General features: G+C 39.2%; 1 protein-coding gene across 2 annotated transcripts in view; it reads left to right on the top strand.

The window, feature by feature from the left end:
• Positions 1 to 18,942, top strand: part of LOC140210492 (palmitoyltransferase ZDHHC1-like) — a 67,089-nt gene that overhangs the window by 42,614 nt on the left and 5,533 nt on the right. For both annotated transcript variants that reach the window (XM_072279484.1, XM_072279485.1), the window contains exons 2-6: positions 1,043 to 1,246; positions 4,653 to 4,828; positions 6,745 to 6,846; positions 10,801 to 10,925; positions 17,109 to 17,264. In XM_072279484.1, the coding sequence (XP_072135585.1) occupies positions 1,043 to 1,246; positions 4,653 to 4,828; positions 6,745 to 6,846; positions 10,801 to 10,925; positions 17,109 to 17,264 (763 nt within the window). The remainder of the gene's footprint in view (positions 1 to 1,042; positions 1,247 to 4,652; positions 4,829 to 6,744; positions 6,847 to 10,800; positions 10,926 to 17,108; positions 17,265 to 18,942) is intronic.

The raw sequence follows: 18,942 nt of genomic DNA, 5'->3' as shown, positions 1-18,942 counted from the left end.
ATTATCCCTTCGGAAGCAGGAAATATTCCTGTCTCCGCTCAACATATGATAGCCTTTTCGACTTTATTGGCTAGGAGAGCTATTTTATTGAAGTGGAAGGATTCTAATCCACCTACGGTCTTTTTTTTTGGATTTCCTCCATTATGTCCTGTTTAAGTTTAGAGAAAATAAGAAGTCAGACATTTGATACATCCTTTAAGTTTGAGCAGATATGGTAACCTTTTATTCTATATTTTCGTTTGAGTTGATTTATTACTCTTCAAATTTTTTTTCTCAAAGTGTTGGATTTGATCAGAAAGTCTTTCCTTTTTTCTTCATTGTATCCTCCAAATGGACTGCCCAGTCCCCCTTTGCTTTTTTTTCTTTTTTTTAGTGCAGTGGGGTTTTTTTCCATTCATTTTAAAATTTAAAGGTTTTTTTCCTCTCTTTATGAATTGATAAGAGGAGAATTAGTTGTCCCTTTTTTATTATATATTGCATATAAGCATATTTGCTTATTACTATGTGTAATTATGATAATATCTATTTCATCTTTTGTTTATATTGTTGCTGATATCTATATTTGAGATAATTCTCCTGTTGTCTGTATAATTGTTTTCTCTAAAATCTATAAAAAGATTAATAAAGAAAGAAAGAATACAGGCCTTTTTATAGCATTTGAGATGTACTGTATATAAGTATATAGGATTTCGATATCCTGACCCACACTCCAGTTCAGAAGGTGGTGGTAATGCATTTCAAAGCTGTTTGCAAGCTGCCATATAGCCAGAGGAGAAGAAAAAAAACTGAAAGGTGAGGGTGTGGCAGATGTGAAAATGATTGTGTAAAGAAAGCCATCTCACAGAATAAATAAAATCAAGGTGGATGCAGAGGGAAAGTGAATTGAAACTACATAGGAAGTATTATGCGAATTCATTTTACACTCATGACTGGGTATAAAGTTAACGCAGTGTAAACTGAATTGCCTGGACAGTGGAACTACATAACCTTCATTGCTATTTCAGCGTTAGCTTAGATATGACTTTTTGATGTTACATTGCAGATGGAGGGTAGTGAAACTGCACCAGAGGAAAATTGTCGTACTGGAAGACGCTGCACCCCCAGGCGCCCAAAGCTCAATGGTTGGAGCTGGCCACCACATCCTTATCAGATATTGGCTTGGACAGCCTACTTGTACTTACTTATCGTTGTAGTTGGTGTACTTATCCCTCTTCTTCCACGGCATTGGATACCTGCTGGCTACATTGTATCCTTTTTAACAGGACTGTAAGACCTTACTAGTACACGTTTAAGGAAGTAATTGCGCAGTCTAACCTGTTTCCTTGCAGTGATTTTATGTGCAAGTTGCATCATGCAAAGATGCTGGTTTCAGTTTTGGTGAGCATGGAAATGTAGGTGCATTTGAACTGATAAAGAACTGTAGTAGAAGTGGGTATTAATCATTGTGTAAAAATATACTGCATGAATTTTATAATTAAGTTTATTCTTCTGATTTAGCACATTTTCCTGTAATAAAGTAGAGTCTGAAGTGTTAAAGTAACTACAAGACCAGGAAATGTTATTGCAAATGGTGAACAAGGACTGCCTGTCCCTGCAGGCAAACAGACAAGGGAACCCTATCATAGAATGGTTACAGCATAGGAGGAGATCATTTGGAGAATTGTGTTCATGCTCGTTTTCCATTCAAGTAGCTTGTTAGTTCTACACATTGGCCATTTCTCTGCAGCCTTACAAGATTTTCCTCAACATTTATTGATGTTAAGGGAGAGGAGGTGTTGGAATTCCTAAAATACATTAGGACGGATAAGTCCCCGAGGCCTGACGGAATATTCCCCAGGCTGCTCCATGAGGTGAGGGAAGAGATTGCTGAGCCTCTGGCTAGGATCTTTATGTCCTCGTTGTCCACGGGAATGGTACCGGAGGATTGGAGGGAGGCGAATGTTGCTCCCTTGTTCAAAAAAGGTAGTAGGGATAGTCCGGGTAATTATAGACCAGTGAGCCTTACGTCTGTGGTGGGAAAGCTGTTGGAAAAGACTCTTAGAGATAGGATCTATGGGCATTTAGAGAATCATGGTTTGATCAGGGACAGTTAGCAGGGCTTTGTGAAAGGAAGATCATGTCTAATAAGCCTGATAGATTTCTTTGATTAGGTGACCAGGCATATAGATGAGGGTAGTGCAGTGGATGTGATCTATATGGATTATAGTAAGGCATTTGACAAGGTTCCACACAATAGGCATATTCACAAAGTCAGAAGGCATGGAATCCAGGGAAGTTTGGCCAGGTGGATTCAGAATTGGCTTGCCTGCAGAAGGCACAGGGTCATGGTGGAAGGAGTACATTCGGATTGGAGGGTTGTGACTAGTGATGTCCCACAAGGATCTGTTCTGGGACCTCTACTTTTCGTGATTTTTATTAACGACCTGGATGTGGGGGTAGAAGGGTGGGTTGGCAAGTTTGCAGATGACACAAAGGTTGGTGGTGTTGTAGATAGTGTAGAGGATTGTCGAAGACTGCAGAGAGACATTGATAGGATGCAGAAGTGGGCTGAAAAGTGGCAGATGGAGTTCAACCCAGAGAAGTGGGAGGTGGTACACTTTGGAAGGACAAACTCCAAGGCAGATTACAAAGTAAATGGCAGGATACTTGGTAGTGTGGAGGAGCAGAGGGATCTGGGGGTACATGTCCACAGATCCCTGAAAGTTGCCTCACAGTTAGAGTAGTTAAGAAAGCTTATGGGGTGTTAGCTTTCATAAGTCGGGGGATAGAGTTTTAAGAGTCGCCAGGTAATTATGCAGCTCTATAAAACTCTGGTTAGGCCACACTTGGAGCGCTATGTCCCGTTCTGGTCGCCTCACCAGAGGAAGGATGTGGAAGCATTGGAAAGGGTACAGAGGAGATCTGGTTTAGAGACTATGGATTATGATCAGAGATTAAGGGAGCTAGGGCTTTACTCTTTGGAGAGAAGGAGGATGAGAGGAGACATGCTAGCGGTATAGAAGATATTAAGAGGAGTAGATAGAGTGGATAGCCAGCGCCTCTTCCCCCGGGCACCACTGCCCAATACAAGTGGACAGTGTTATGTTTGGAGGTGTATGTAAACTCCTGACTTCAACTATACCTGTGACTTTTAGTTCTTTACCCCTTCACCAAAGGGGACAGCCTCCTACTATCCCCCCTGTCCAGACACCTCATCACTACCAAATCTACACTCAAGAGTCCTCTAAGAAAAGTGGTGCAAACTTTTGTAATATCTCTAATTGTTGTATCACATTCATAATCACTCTCATAAATTTTTTTTATTGCTCTCTGTAAAACCTTCACATCTTTGCTGTCATGGGATGACCAGTACTGAATGTGATGCATATGTTTATAAAGGGTCTGCATGACTTCTGAGTCCAGTGTAACTTTCATATCCCTCCATGGGTTTACTCCCCAAATTCATTCTGGTGAAACTTTGAACTTTGTTGCTCACTGTTTGTTGTACACCTTGAGTCCACCTAAAACGTGGTGTTCCAATTCTAAAACTCCCTCTCCCCCTCTCCCCCATTGTGGCGCTCTTAAACCGTACTACTTTAACATGTTTAAATTTCTTCAGGTACAACACCATGAAATTTGATGATGCTCTGTTGAAGTATGGCTTACCAGTCTACTGGATCAGACACCTTCTGTCTGGAAGAAGGGGTTTTCTCGTTATTTTTCCCGCTGGTGTGAGTGTTGTGCAGACATATCAGCAACATCAGCAATTTCTGAACCACAACTATACTTGTGTTTAACCCCTTAAGGCTGATCTAAATCCTACCCCTCCTCCTTATATGCAGCAACAGTTATAATATAATCATGGTGCACCTTCATTTGCATGAGGGTGGGCAAAGTGACTGCGCTGCAAAGACATGCAGGACAAATTTATGAATTATGAGAACCTTTAGGTTGAAAAACCCACAAGGAAGTATTTTTGTTTAATGGGAAAAGCATGAATTAATGACAGAATATTAAGGAAGAATGGTCAGTATTATCAGAGATTTGCTTCAATATTAAATCTAAGCTTTAAATCTGAATACACTACAAAACATGCAATGTAAATTGGGGAAAACTACATTAAAGAATATAATAGTAAACAAAAAATAGGTCAGCCCCTCCCCCCAGGAGGAACTCAATAAGCCATAAAGCATCTATAGAAAAGAATAAAGAGTTGGTGCTTTGGGCTGAGGCCCTTAGTTAGGACTGAGACGTCGATTCTTTAGTAGAGCAGGGTTTAATACAAACAGCCTAATGATTTTACCACCTTAGAAGAACTTACAAATGTTTTTTCAATATTCATGCATATATTTTGGAACTATTCACTTTTACAGTCCTAAGAAATATTAGCATGGATCAAATTGATTAAATTATTTTACTCGGGTGTTGGTTTGACCAGCTTAACACCAATAGTGCAAGGCATTTAATTTGGATCAAAGCTGAAATAGCTGACTTGCGTGTCTTAATACGTGTATAAAATTACTGTATTTCATAGTTCCAGCTTTAAAATTATAGCTGGTTGTTATTTGGCTTGGTCATGTCTAATTTTACTTCAGTGTTTTAAAACTGATGTGCAAAGAGTTACAAAATTTCATCCATAGCATTCAGAACATTTTAACCTTAACCCGTTTTAGTATTTTGGTGCTGCTCTTGCTTGGCACTTAGCTTTTTATGTGATTGCGGCCACCGTTGACCCAGCTGATGATAACGTTCGGCTCAAGAGACGTAAAAAATTACCCCCAGTGTTTCGCTGCCGAACACGCAAACCTGTACTCCAGAATCATTACTGCCTGCTTTGTGAAGTTGACGTGTAAGTACCGAACCGAGTAATGCTTCTGTTGCTTAGAACTGAAAAATATACAAAGTAGAGGATCGGTGAGGCTCATTTGATCAATGGCAGTGTGACAGTTGGAGTAACACTTTATAGCACTAGCTGTAAGATGGGGTTCAATTCCCAACACTGTAAGGTGTTTGTATGCTCTCTCCGTGACTGCGTGGCTTCCCTCCAGGTACTCTGGTTCCTCCTATATTCCAAAATGTATGGGCTAGGGTTACTAAATTGTGAGTATGCTACGTTTGTGCCCGAAGCATGCTGGTACTTGGGGGCTGCCCCCAGCACATGTGATGGAGTTGTTCTGACTGTGTTGGCCGCTGAGACAAAACAGTGCGTTTTACTGTATGGTTCGATGTTTCAATGGACATGTGACAAATAAAACTGATCAGATCAGGTTTGAAGAACTTTATACCTAACCTCCGACCTTATGTCTTTGTAGACATGTGATGTCGTAAGCCATCAGAATAATACAAAATTAAGTATATTATTCAATGCAGATATAAAATTGTCTAAACTGATCTCTTTATGTCTACACCATTAATATTAACAGTTTTGGCCTCCAACCAGTAGTTATTTGATACCTTTCTAGTAACTGCAAATTATTGCATTAGAATTGTAAAACTGATTGAAAAAACTTGCAACAAAGAAATTATTTCTTTAAGTTCACTGCACTACTGTTTCAAAGTTCAAATTAAATTTATTATCAAAGTGCATGCATATGCAGTATGTCACCATATACAACCCTGAGATTCATTATCTTGCCTGTATACACAGCAAATGCAAGAAACACAATACAACAAATGAAAGATTGCAACCAATAGGAAGGTCAAACAACCTTCGTGCATAAGGCAACAAACTGTGCAAATATAAAAGAGAAAAGAAATATATAACTAAGCAATAAATGTCGAGAACATGAGATGAAAGAGTGTTTGAAAGTGAGCTCATAGGTTGTGTGGGAACAGTTCAGTGACGGTACGAGTGAAGTTGCCCCGATTCCAGAGCCTGATTGTTGAGGGGCAACAATCAGGTACCTGAATCTGGTGATGTGGACGCTGAGGCTCCTGCACCTTCCTGCTGGTTTTAGAAAGTATGATATTCAGAACATCCAGGGTAAAACAGCACGGTACTGTATTATCTATCAAACATAATACATTGGAGCACAATTAGGCCATTTGGCCCATCAAGCTTGCTCTTCCATCCATCATGGCTGATTTATTATCCTGCTCAACCCCATTTTCCTGCCAACTCCCCATAAACTTTGACACCCTTACTAACCCAGAACTTGTCAACCTCTGATTTAAATATTACTTGGCCTCCATAGCTATCCGTGGCAATGAATTACACAAATTCACCACTCTCTGGCTAAACAAAAAGCTCCTTCTCATCTTTGTTCAAAGTGGAGTCCTTCTATTCTGAGGCTAGACTCCCCCGCTACTGGAAACATCCTCTCCATGTCCAATCTATCTAGGCCTTCCGATATTTCAATGAGATCCCTCCTCATTCTTCTGGACTCGAATGAGTACAGGCCCAGAGCCATCAAACTCCTCTTCATTAACCCCTCCACTCCCAGGATCATTCTTGTGAACCTCTTCTGATGCTCCCCAATGAATACTCTGATCTGTGCGCTCCTTGAGACTTTGACTGTTCATCTGTTACAACTTCCTGCCATGTAGTTTCGTTACAGATGCTGTTTTAGAATGCTCTACAATTGGTAGGCTATTTGAACTGCAGTGTTAGTGCAATTTATTCGTATTTTGACCAAACCAGAAGTACACAAGGACCCTACAGTTATCCCTCTGTGGGAAAAGTATAGAAGTTCCTACTTTTTCATATTTATTGTAATTTTAGGATGATAGATCATTATAGATTTTGTTTGTATATCTGATTCACAGGGGTTACAGGTCCAAGCACTGCAGACAATGCAACAAGTGTGTCTGTAATTTTGATCATCATTGTAAGTGGCTCAACAATTGTGTCGGAAGCAGAAATTACCGGTAAGTCAGATTTTTGTATGCTTGTCTTTTCTTTTTCAATATTTTTATTGATTTCTTACATAAAAGAATAGAGTACAGTAGGAGAGATAATATATATCGATTACAATATATTGGAATCACAAATATAGTCTCATTACCCCATATCCATATTAATTAAATTTAAACATAATATTGAAAAGAGATAATTTTATTATACAGAAAAATCTAAACCCACTACTAGAAAAAAAAACAGCTGTTTGGTTAAAAAAAAGGAAAAAAATCCTTATCATATATTAAAACATATTATTAGCCAACATCTGTGCTTAATAGCAAACCATAGATTTTGAAAGTAATTCAAAAACGGTCCCCACAATGTTAAAAAAAATCTTGTCTAGGTTCAGAAATTGAACAGCGGATCTTCTCTAAATTTAAGCATGACGTAGCATCATTTAACCATTGAGCATGAGTAGGCGGAGTGGCATCCTTCCACTGAAGCACCAATGTCCTCCTGGCTGTAAGAGAAATAAAGGCCAAAATATCACAATCATGTGTCTCCAAAATAATATCATTTCCTCCAACAATACCAAATAAGGCAGTCAAAGGATTAGGTTTAAAATTTACTTTAAAAAGCACCGAAAAAAGTTTGGAATACTTCCTTCCAATATTTTTCAAGAGTCGGACAAGTCGAAAACATATGAATTAGTGAAGCGTCTCCATTGTTACATCTATCACAATAGAGAAATATATCTGAATAAAAACGAGACAGCTTATCTTTAGTCCTGTGGGCCCTATGAACCACTTTAAATTGTAGAAGGGAATGACAGGCACATAACGATGCGGTATTAACCAATTTAAAGATTTCATTCCAAGTATCCTCAGAAATTGGAATCTGTAAATCTTGTTCCCAGAGATTTTTAAATTCTTATCTGGACTTTTAGGAAATGTATGTACTTGAGAACACAATAAGTCTCTAATTTGTAAATATCGAAAAATGTGGGTTTTAGCTGACAGTTGTTCAAATGAAGAGAGACTATCTCCAACAAACAAATCCTAAAAACATTAAATACCCAATCTATTCCACTCTTTAAAAACTACATCAGTCATAGAAGGTTTAAAAAAAAGTTAGAAAAAATGGGACCTGGAAGTGAAAAACTCAATAAGCCGAAATATTTTCTAAATTGTACCCAAATCCTCAAAGTGTGTTTAACTACAAAATTATCAGTTAAATTACTTAAAGATAAAGGAATTGAGGATCCTTTTCCAAAATGATTCTAAGACGAGCGGGGCAACGGAGAGAGGGTTTAAAACCTTTATTATACAATTCCGACATAACCTTTTTAAACTTGAAGCGTTCATTCGACACCTGGGATGAAAAATCCTCCACAATTCTGATCTCTGGCCTTCATAATCAATCATACCTTTCCAACGAAATTCACAAATTAAAAGTTCCTTTGTTTGAAAGTCGTGAAGAAAAATTAACACTGAACGAGGTCGTTCTCCTGGAGGAGGTCTTGGTACTGGTGATCTATGAGCTCGGTCTACTTTAGGTGGAGATTTTAAAATATTCAGAAATAAGTTAGCCAAAAGGTTTGCAAAAAATTCCAAAGGCTGATTGCCTTCCATTAACTCTTTAAAACCCAGAATTTGTAAATTATTTCTTCTGCTTCTATTTTCTAAGTCAATAATTTTCTGTCTTAATTTTTCATTAACCTTTGACTGTTCATCACAGTTCTTTTCCAGGTCATCAGTCTTCGTATCCAACATCTTCAAAGTGTCTTCATTCTCTTTTATCTGTTTATTGTGTTCACTTAAAGTTTTTTGAATAGAATCCAATTTTACATCCATTTGTTTAAATTCAGCACTGAGTTGCCAGAATTTCTGCTGGAACTCCTCTGAAAGTTCATTTTTATGCTTCCGAAGTGTCTCTATAAAAGATTCCAGAGTTATAGAAGGGTCCTCTTCTTTTTTAGTAGCTTTGGCGCCCCCATAGTAAAACAATACTGCGTTTAAAAGTAAGTTTTCAAAACAAGTTGGAAACAGTAAATTAAGTAGAGTAGGAGCAACTATAAAAATGCTACTACTCCATCGGCAGCCAGTAGGTTTCTCATGCTTGTCAATAAGAAAAAATATACATAGCTATTTCCTAATATTTTTGAGTGGAACAAAAATTGAAATTAAACTGTTATGACAATGTATAGTCACGTGGTCCTGTTTTAACATCAGTAAATTGAAACTTGGTCCAATCAGAGCCCGTTCAAACACAAACCAAGCTAAAGTACTTAAATTTTCAGCCAGACCCTGACCATCACTGTGAGTGTAAGTCTCGTATATGCTATTGATTGGAGGTATGATGTAATGGTCCTGATGTGCAGTATTAAGTGGTGTATCGATGGTTTTGCCTCATTCCGAGTGCTGACTTACGTAGAAATTTTACTTCAGTACATCTGTTAAGGTTTTCATTCAGTAAGGTGCAGATGATTTAAACTAGTGTTACTGGACTCACTGCTGTCAGTTTTACTCACGTTTGGGAGTGCTGGGTACCAAATAGATCTCCAAAGTATGTTCAAAAATCGGGTAACTGTACTTTGCACCTTGACATTTAAAAGCTGTGTTTGTTGTGAGGATGCACAGAAATATAATGTAGAAGGAAATTTACAGAATGTACTATTCACTATGCACTGAATGCTTTGAATATTGGAAATCAGAGCTGGAAAATGAATTCCTCTTTGCTTTTGAGATCAGTTTTGCAGGTACCACTAGATGAGGATATTTAACCTCCTGTTTGATTGTGGGACAAGCATAACATTTCATTTTTCAGTTCAATATTATTTTGCTTTCCCTGATTAAGCTCATCCCATCTCAGCATTTGCTTCAGTGTCCAAATTTTGGTTATTGGTTTTTTATTGTTATGTATCGAGATACAGAGGAAAGCTTGTCTTGCATACTGTTCATATAGTCAAATGCTTTGAAGTAGAACAAGGTTATACAAGATATGATAGAGAATAAAAAGTTACAGAGACAGTGCAGTACAGGTAAGCTGTGTAGTACAGCATCATAATGAAGATTGCAAAGCCAAGAGTCTATTTTATTTCACAAAGGAGCTGTCTTATAACAGCAGGATAGAAGCCACCTGGAGCCTGTTGTAGTTGCTTTCAGACTTGTGCATCTTCTGCCCAGTGGGAGAGGGGAGAAGAAAGAATGGCTGGGGTGTTGGAGTCTTTGATTATGCTGGCTGCTTTACAGAGGCAGCAAGAGGTATAGACAGAGTTCATAGAGATGAGACTGACTCCCGTGATGTGCTGAGCCGTGAACACAACTCTGTGCAGTTTCTGCAATCAAAGCCAAGACATGATGCATTCAGATGATCTGATGGCTCTGCTGTACAGTGACAGAAGGTTTTGGAGAATATTCACAGGCAATAACGAGCTGCTTAAAGGTTAACAGATTGGCTGTCATGTTGATTGTGTCAGGTGGACCTCACCACTGTAGATTCTTGCCAAAGACCAAAAGCTGAGGAAGGTGTTCCCATTTCCTCCCAAATGGCAAAGGTGGGTTAATGAGCTGCTGTAAATTGCCCCGAATGTGCAGGTGAGAGATTGATCCGGGGAGCTGGTGAGAATATGAGGCGAATCAACAGTGAGAGTACTGCAGGATTGGTGTCGATGGAGAGCGGCTGTAACAGGCAAAATGCCTGAGGAACTGGTCAGGTCAGGCATCATCATGGTGAGAAATAAACAGTCAACTTTTCAGCCTGAGGCCCCTCAGGACTCGCTTGACTGTTTATTGAAGAAAAAGTTCATATTTTCTTAATCTTTGTTAAAATTGCTCAGCCATCCCTTCTGCACTGCACCTGTTCAATAGGCTTTGACGGCAGAAAGTCAGTAGAATTTTAACAGTTCCGGTCACTGACGTCTTTACAGTGCGCATGCTTTAATACTCATTCACTTGATGTTTTGAATCTGCTTTCTCATGCAGGTACTTCCTGAACTCTGTTATCATTGCTCTCCTTGGTAGTGTGGTAATCGTCATCATTTCAGGCTTTGTGCTTGTTGCATTCTTCATCAATCCAAACCTGCTTCGAAGCAACCCAAAATTTGAATGTAAGTTTATTTGCTAAATTTTAATTTCAATGACTTTATGTTTCGGATGCTTTGTACAAGGCAAGTTGTTTTGCTCCCTGTTTGAATTGACTGTGTCTGAATGATGTGAGGATTCTTTCAGGAGTCACTTCTGTTTCGAATCTTTTTCTTGTGTGTTCACGAATAGAGATGTCTGATGTTTTTGCCTCCTTTAGGCAGGAGCCCAAGACCATGTATAAAGACACTGCAGTTCCATTGGCTTATTTTAGCTAATTTTCCAGAGATGATTTCAATTTCCCTATCCAGGGGTAGTGGTAGATGCAGGTACAATAGGGGCATTTAAACAACACTTAGAAAGGCACATGGATGATTGAAGGAGGGAAGGGTTAGATTATGGTTCGATGGTTGACTCTGAAGAGCCTTTACTGTGCTGTAATTTCTATGAATCCCATGTTACAAGTGGGGATGTATACATACACAATATTTTCTCTTGCATTAAGCCATTTTATCAGAGAGGACAAAATAACCCACTGCCGTTATTTATTAGTTGAGGCTAACATTAGACTCTGGGGTTGGACAAGACTACTGTGGAAGAAACAACACAAATTGTCAGATTTCACTTCTGGTCACTGTGCTGTGGATGCATAAGATTTGGAAATGAGTCACTGCTTTGAGTGGGTTAACAGCCACAGGCCAGTCTCTCCTTTGCCACACTCTCTCCAGTCCAAGGATGCGAAGATGAGAGGAGGTGGTTCATAGTGCTGTGTTCCCCTGTGAGGCACATTTTCCCTGGTGCATAGGTCTGGGGCATTAGGAAAAGGTTCAACAAATGGGGCTATTGGAAATGGATGAAATTCAATGATTGGGGATCATGGAAGAAATAGAAGCAGATTGGGGGGATAATGGGTTCAAACATTGTGACTGAGTGGAAGTGCGGTAAAGGCTTTAGGAATACAGGTTTCCCCCGCCATCCGAAGTTAGAGCATTCCTATGAAACGGTTTGTAAGCCGAAATGTCGTAAAGCAAAGAAGCAATTACCATTTATTTATATGGGAAAATTTTGTGAGCGTTCGCAGACCCAAAAACAACTTACCAAATCATGCCCAATAACACATAAAACCTAAAATAACAGTAACATATAGTAAAAGCAGGAATGATATGATAAATACACAGCCGTTATAAAGTAGAAATAATGTATGTACAGTGTAGTGTCACTTACCGGAATTGGGAAAGCGCGGAGCACACTGATGATGGTGTGTTAGGCTGAGTTGACAGAGTTTGGCTGGTGCAGTGGCCCCCACCCTCCGGGTCACCGACCAATACCGATCCGCGAAGCATGCAGGAATGCAGCAGTAGCCGGGAGGCACACAGCACATCTTTAAGAAAAAAGCCGAAATACACATGCTAATTAATTAGGTGCCACCCGACACGTAATTGTCAGCCCAGATCAGTGTCGATTGCCGATTGCATTGCCTCTGATCTGGGCCGACAATTACGTGTCGGGCAACACCTAATTAATTAGCATGTTTATTTTGGCTTTTTTCTTAAAGATGTGCTGTGTGGCTCCCGGCTACTGCTGCATTCTCCGCAAATTGGTATCTGTCTGTGGCCCAGGGGTTGGGGTGGTGGGACACTGGGGTGTCGTCTGTTTTCATTAGAGTAGGCAGCTCATCTTCTCCTATGACTGCCCGCCTTGATGTCAAAGGTCGAGGTTTGTCAGCTGATGTGGAAGGCTTGCTTGACTGCTGAGCTGCGCACATTTTTCTATCATACAGTTCTTTTTAAGCACTCAGACCATCCTGCAAATATCCCCTAAACCAACGTACCCTTTCAAGATTAAGGTTGTACTTTATCATTGCAGCGAAAATCTCACGCAGTTGCTTCACTTCCGCTAGCTACTGCATTTGGTTTCGATTGCTATCCTTTCCTCTTACAATTGCATCAGCTCTTCATATATCAGTTCTTGGTCATGGGATGCCAAAACCTCTTCAACATCATCTTCATCAGCTTCCACAAGCCAAACTCACGTTCTCCTTACTTCGTTCACCACGATAGAAACGCTTAATTATGTCTAGTTTTATGCTAAATGTAACACCCTTACGAGCACTTTTAGGCTTTTCCGACACCTTAGACCTTATCTTGCAAACGGCTGCTCACAGGAACGTATTTCAGCAATGCCGGCGAGAATGCCTGTCCGAATCCGGGGGGAGAGTGGCTGCTCGGGGCGCGTACTGCCTTTTATCGCGCACTGATTTTTTATCGTGTGCTGGTTTTTTTCGTAACAGTGAAAACACCTTCTGAAAGTAAAAACAGGGTACTAATGTAGGTCTTTCGTAACAGTGAGGTTTCGTAAAGCGAGCGTTCGAAAAGCGGGGGACACCTGTACTTAAAGGAGCTGGCCATGGTACTGCATCTTCCCACAACGCTTTGCAGGTGCTGATCTTGGCAGCGCTGCACTCTGACCTGTGTGTTCCTGTGTCAGCTGACAATTGACATTATACCAAATCTTATTCCCTCACCCCTTTGTGTGAATAAAAACTGAAAATATTCTTTTGTTTCTTTTAAACATTTTGTTTTTTTCCTGACATAACTTCTGTAAGAGCGAAATTTATTCTGTGTCTCAAGATTTTTGGATACTGATTTGTGAAATCTGTAAGTGAATTTCTGTAACCTAAGTGGCTTGTAACCCAAATACAAGGTCACCTGTACATGTCAAAAGAGAAGAGGTTCTAACTGTGGGATCTTTATAGATCCCTTAAGAAGGCAGCATCCATCATACGGACTGCCATCACCCAGGACATGCCCTCTTCTTATTGCTATCATCAAGAAGGAGGTTACAGGAGCCTGAAGATACACACTCAACGTTTAAGCTTTTTTCCCTTTGTTACAATATTTCTGAATGAACAATGAATCCAAGAACCTTCCCTCATTTTTTACGCTACTGACGTAATTTAATTGTATAGGCAGCGAGACAGAGAGATATACTTACTACAGTACAGTGCAAAAGTCTTAGGCACACATGTATAGCTGGGGTGTCTGAGACTTTTGTACAGTACTGTAGTGAGCTTATATATTGCACTGTACTGCTGCCACAAAAATAAAAAATTTCATGACATATGTAAGTGCTGATAAACCTGATTCTGATGTGAGTCCCTATTGTGGACTGAGAGTGGGAAGGGGACAAGAAGAGCGGAATCATGGTTGGGGAAAAGGGGAGGGAAGAGAGCAGGAAGCATGAGGGAGACATTCTGTAATGATCAATAAACCAATTGTTTGGAATCAAGTGACCTTGCCTGGTGTCTCAGGGCCGGGTGTGTCTGCACCCACATCACCCCCTGCCCCAGCACTCCTGCACTGCCACCTGTCCCAGACCCCTCCTGCCGTACTCCCCGCTCACCATTTCCAGTAACCTTTGCTTCTGCAGATTTACAAGTTTGCTCACCACTCCACGTTGACAAATACAGCACTGTCCAAGAGTGTTAGGCACCCTATTTATATATTTATAAATACAAAGCCTTTTGCACAGTACTGTATATATACCTCATGTAAATTATAATTTTATAATGATGTATTGCAGTGTACTCCAGTGATATTAAACCTGATTCTGATTCTTATGGAAATATTTCTGGGAGAAGAGCAGTGAGTTCTATGGTTGGTGACTTTAAATTCAGACCATTATGTTTACAAAGGGAATGAGTGCATTGCAGCCCTATATAGGCAGCACTTGTTAGGTCAGTTTGGGTAATGGAAATTCTCCCTTGCAGAATTCATAAGTATCACCCAAAAATCTGATGCGGATGGCAAACATATAAGCAATTATATTCATCTCTCAGTTCTTTATGCCTGTTTAGATACTGTGGCTTTGTATTATGTAGGATAGTCATGTGGATTGCTTTCTAGGAGCAGAACCCTAGCTCCACCACATCCCCACCAAATAACACAGGTTTACCTGTATTCACCAGCTACAGATTTGGAAAATTAATAGTTTGATTGTCGATTCTAATGCATATTTATAATTTTCCAACTTTATCCCACAATAGTGTCCTGGGTATGACTCTAAACTGCAACCGGTGATGAGGCTCTGATTGAGGATTTTCAGAGCTTTGCTAGATACTAGGTTTCCTAGAATCTATTTGCTAAGAAAACCATGGTCAAACTCACAAAATGTATCACACAACAACAGCGTCAAGAGGATCTTCAAGACAATTCTGAAGACGCTTCGCTCGATAGGGTTGATTCTGGTTAGCAGAGGATCCCCGACCGTCATCAAGCTAGTGCCCATAAAATTCAAGTAACACAAAAGAAAATTATTGCCAATTGGAATGTAAGAACCCTATATCAAGCAGGAAGATTGAACTATGTGATAAATGAAATGGAAAGACTAAAGATTAACATCATGGGAATTAGCGAAGTTCGTTGGATAGGTGCTGGAACTTGTCAGAATAGAAATAAAACACTAATTTATTATTGTGGAACATCCCATACTAATGGAGTAGATATTCTTATGGATGAAAACATGGCAAAAAGTGTTTTAGGACATTGGGCAATATCAGAAAGAGTGCTCCTTGTAAGATTCAGAGGACAACTATTTGGTTTAGCAATTATGCAGGTATATGCACCAACAACAGATGTAACAAATGAAGATATAGATAAATTCTGTGAAGAGCTTGAACAAGCAAAGGATGGATGCAAATCTCAAGATATTGTTATTGTCATGGGAGATCTAAATGCTAAAGTAGGACAAGGTGCTGATGGAAATACCATAGGAAAATTTGGACTAGGGGAAAGAAATGAAAGAGGTGAGAAATAGGTAGAATGGTGCAAGATGAATAATCAGGTCATTATGAATACCTACTTTAAAAACCATCCAAGATGCTTGTGGACCTGGAAAAGTCCAGGTGATAACACCAGAAATCAAATTGACTTTATTACTGTAAACCAAAGATTTAGAAACTCAGTGACTCAATGCAAAATGTATCCAGGTGCAGACTGGAATAGTGACCGTAACCCAGTAGTATGTCATGTAAAAGTAAAACTTGAAAAACTAAAGAAGCAAAAGCTGGACAATCCCTTGACTACTCGCAATTAATTAAAGAAGAAAACTTAAAGACAAAAATTTACAATTGAAGTAAGGATTAGATTTCAAAAATCAATATCAGTTCAAGTTTTTTTAAACACTTAATTCAAATGACTTGATAATTTGAATATAAACTGTAAAGACAGAGGTATTTAAAATCCTGAATTGAAATTCTTAATTCCGTTAATGTTTTGCGGAAAAGTATTTTGAAATATTAATGGTAAACAATACTCCTGCATCTTGATTTAAGTGTGTTTTGGAGATCCATATTAACTAAGGCATTAGGAGTTTCTGGCTTTCATGCAATTACTGTATGCACGAGAACACTACATTATCAATATTCAGTTATTTCTCATTGATATAATAATTCCTTGAAATAACATTGAAATATTGTATATTAGTGTATACAGTGTACACACCCCCTGACGGTGACTGAAATATTATTGTATATTAGTACATACAGTGTACACACACCCATATTAACTAAGGCATTAGGAGTTTCTGGCTTTCATGCAATTACTGTATGCACGAGAACACTACATTATCAATATTCAGTTATTTCTCATTGATATAATAATTCCTTGAAATAACATTGAAATATTGTATATTAGTGTATACAGTGTACACACCCCCCGACGGTGACTGAAATATTATTGTATATTAGTGCATACAGTGTACACACACCCCCACACAGTGACTAAAAAGCTTATATTATGTTAGTGTATTTATTTTCTTTGAACATTTGTAAGTCTCACTGATTATATTGCTCTGATGGAATTATTTTATCACTTTAGGTAGTTTATAAAAATCAGAAAGTCATTGAGCTTTTAAAATGTTTGAAAACGTTAACGTTATGTTTGTGGAAATATGGATAAAAGGACATGCGTTGCAGATCAAGTTTGTATAGTTTTATCCCCCATGCACATTTCACGAAAGAAACAATGAGGGCTTTTATCCAGTTTAAGTCCTTTAATGGAATCAGGCAGGCTGAATGTCAGTAGATCATTCAGAGCAATTACTGCTCTGAATCTTCAGCATTATACCTCGAACCTTTAAATGAAGGGTAGATTGGGAGAGATCTGCTGGAACTTAAATCCAGTTTAAACTTGTACTCTTTATTCCAACAGCGGTAAATGATGCAAATACTTGGCTTGCATTTCTGCCATATTTTTCCGTTCGTATAAACGCACCTACTCTTCTTGTTCTCGCTGTGGTCACTATTGGACTAAGTCTGATTGCACTGATAGCTTTGTGCTACCTTCTGTTCTTCCACTCCTACCTCAGTAAGTAATGTACGAAATGTCTGCTCCAGTTTTAACATCAGTAAGATTCACCGCTAGTATTGTTTTTTCTAAAAGAAATTAAGGCCTCTTTAAATTATGTCTTAAAGATTCTGTTACAAGCAAATGATTATTTAAAAGTTGAACTTGATCAATTCTCTACTATGGGAAGTGTCTACTTTGACAGATCATAGAAATTATGACAGATGATAAAATAGGCTTGGCATACAGTATTTACACAGTCGAGCAAACTAATCCTACTTTTCCAAAAGAGAACTCCATTTTTTTTGACTAAGACGTTGGTTGTCCTGGACTGTTCCTTGTAATTATCAGCACCAAGGTAGTGCTCCATAATTTTAGTTTTACCACTTCTGTTCTGCTGCAAGGGTGCAGACCTCAAACCTTGCATTTCTTTACATTTATTTTCATGAAATAATTGAAAGGAAGACGGGCACTTTGTTAACCTCACCCAGAGGGCAGCATAAATGTAATATTTAATTGGATTACTAATCTAGATGAATGGCAGGGTGGAGAAACGTCTCTACCAAAGCAGGTGCAGGACGCTCCTTGCCTCTGCTGATCTACAGGTCATCCTTGGACAAGGTGTAGCACCTGCTTAGCACCCCCCCAACCCAAGACCAGCGTGACATGAAGGCATGGGAGCAGTGATGGAAGGTCATATGAGCAGCTGGTGCGTATCATGTCCCGGTTATGTGACCGCTGACACCAGGCAATCTCTGAAGAATATTGATAATGGTTGGGGTCATCTGTCTTGTAAAGACACTACCCAGAAGGCAGCAATGGCAAACCATGTCTGTAGAAAAATCTACCAAGAACAATTATGGTCATAGACAAACCATGATCCCACAGGTCATATGACACAGTACAGAATAAATGAACTAGCAAACTAATCTAGAAGCCTGATGCCTGAACAAACACAGTTAATCATTCCTGATTCTGACAGGACAGGTTCAAAATTTGGAAACGATTCAAAGAAAGTAGAAATGAAGGTAAATAGAAATGGCCTTTGCACTTCTCATACACATTCAATTGACCGACAGATCACTTGCGTCTCATAGTTCTGTGGCTCTTGGTTGTATTCAGATTGCAAAGCCAATTCATTATTAGCAAAGTGGACATTCTGAGATTGAGTTTTTTCAAATAAAGAAATTAATGTATTATAGAAATCAAAATATAGTAATTGAAGACAATAAGACACAGAAGCAGAATTAGGCCATTCAGCCAATGAATCTGCTTGCCTTTGTATCATCACTGATTTATTTTCCATCTCAACCCTATTTTCTTGCTTTCTTCCCATAACCTTTGATGCCCCGACTAATCAAGAACCATCAAACTACACTTTAAATATATCCATCTGGTGAGGCTACCCAGAAGGAATATGAGTTGTTGCTTCTCCAGTCTGAGAGTGGCCTCATGACAGTCTGTGAGGCCATGGTCTGACATTTCGGAATGGGAATGGGAAGTCAAATTGAAATGTGTGCCCACGGGGAAATCCCAACTTTTGTGGCAGAGGGAGCAACAGTGCTTATCAAGTGGCCACCCAACCTACACCAATGTAGAGGGGGCGTCACCAGATACAGTAGATGACCCTGACAGATTTGCAGGTGAAACGTCGCCTCACTTGGAAGGACTGTTTGGGACCCTAAATGGAGGTGAGAGA

The sequence above is a fragment of the Mobula birostris genome, chromosome 15 (genome assembly GCF_030028105.1).
Source record: "Mobula birostris isolate sMobBir1 chromosome 15, sMobBir1.hap1, whole genome shotgun sequence".
Taxonomy (NCBI): Eukaryota; Metazoa; Chordata; class Chondrichthyes; order Myliobatiformes; family Myliobatidae; genus Mobula; species Mobula birostris.
Note: the sequence above shows the minus strand (reverse complement) of the source record. Positions and strands in the feature narration are given on the sequence as shown.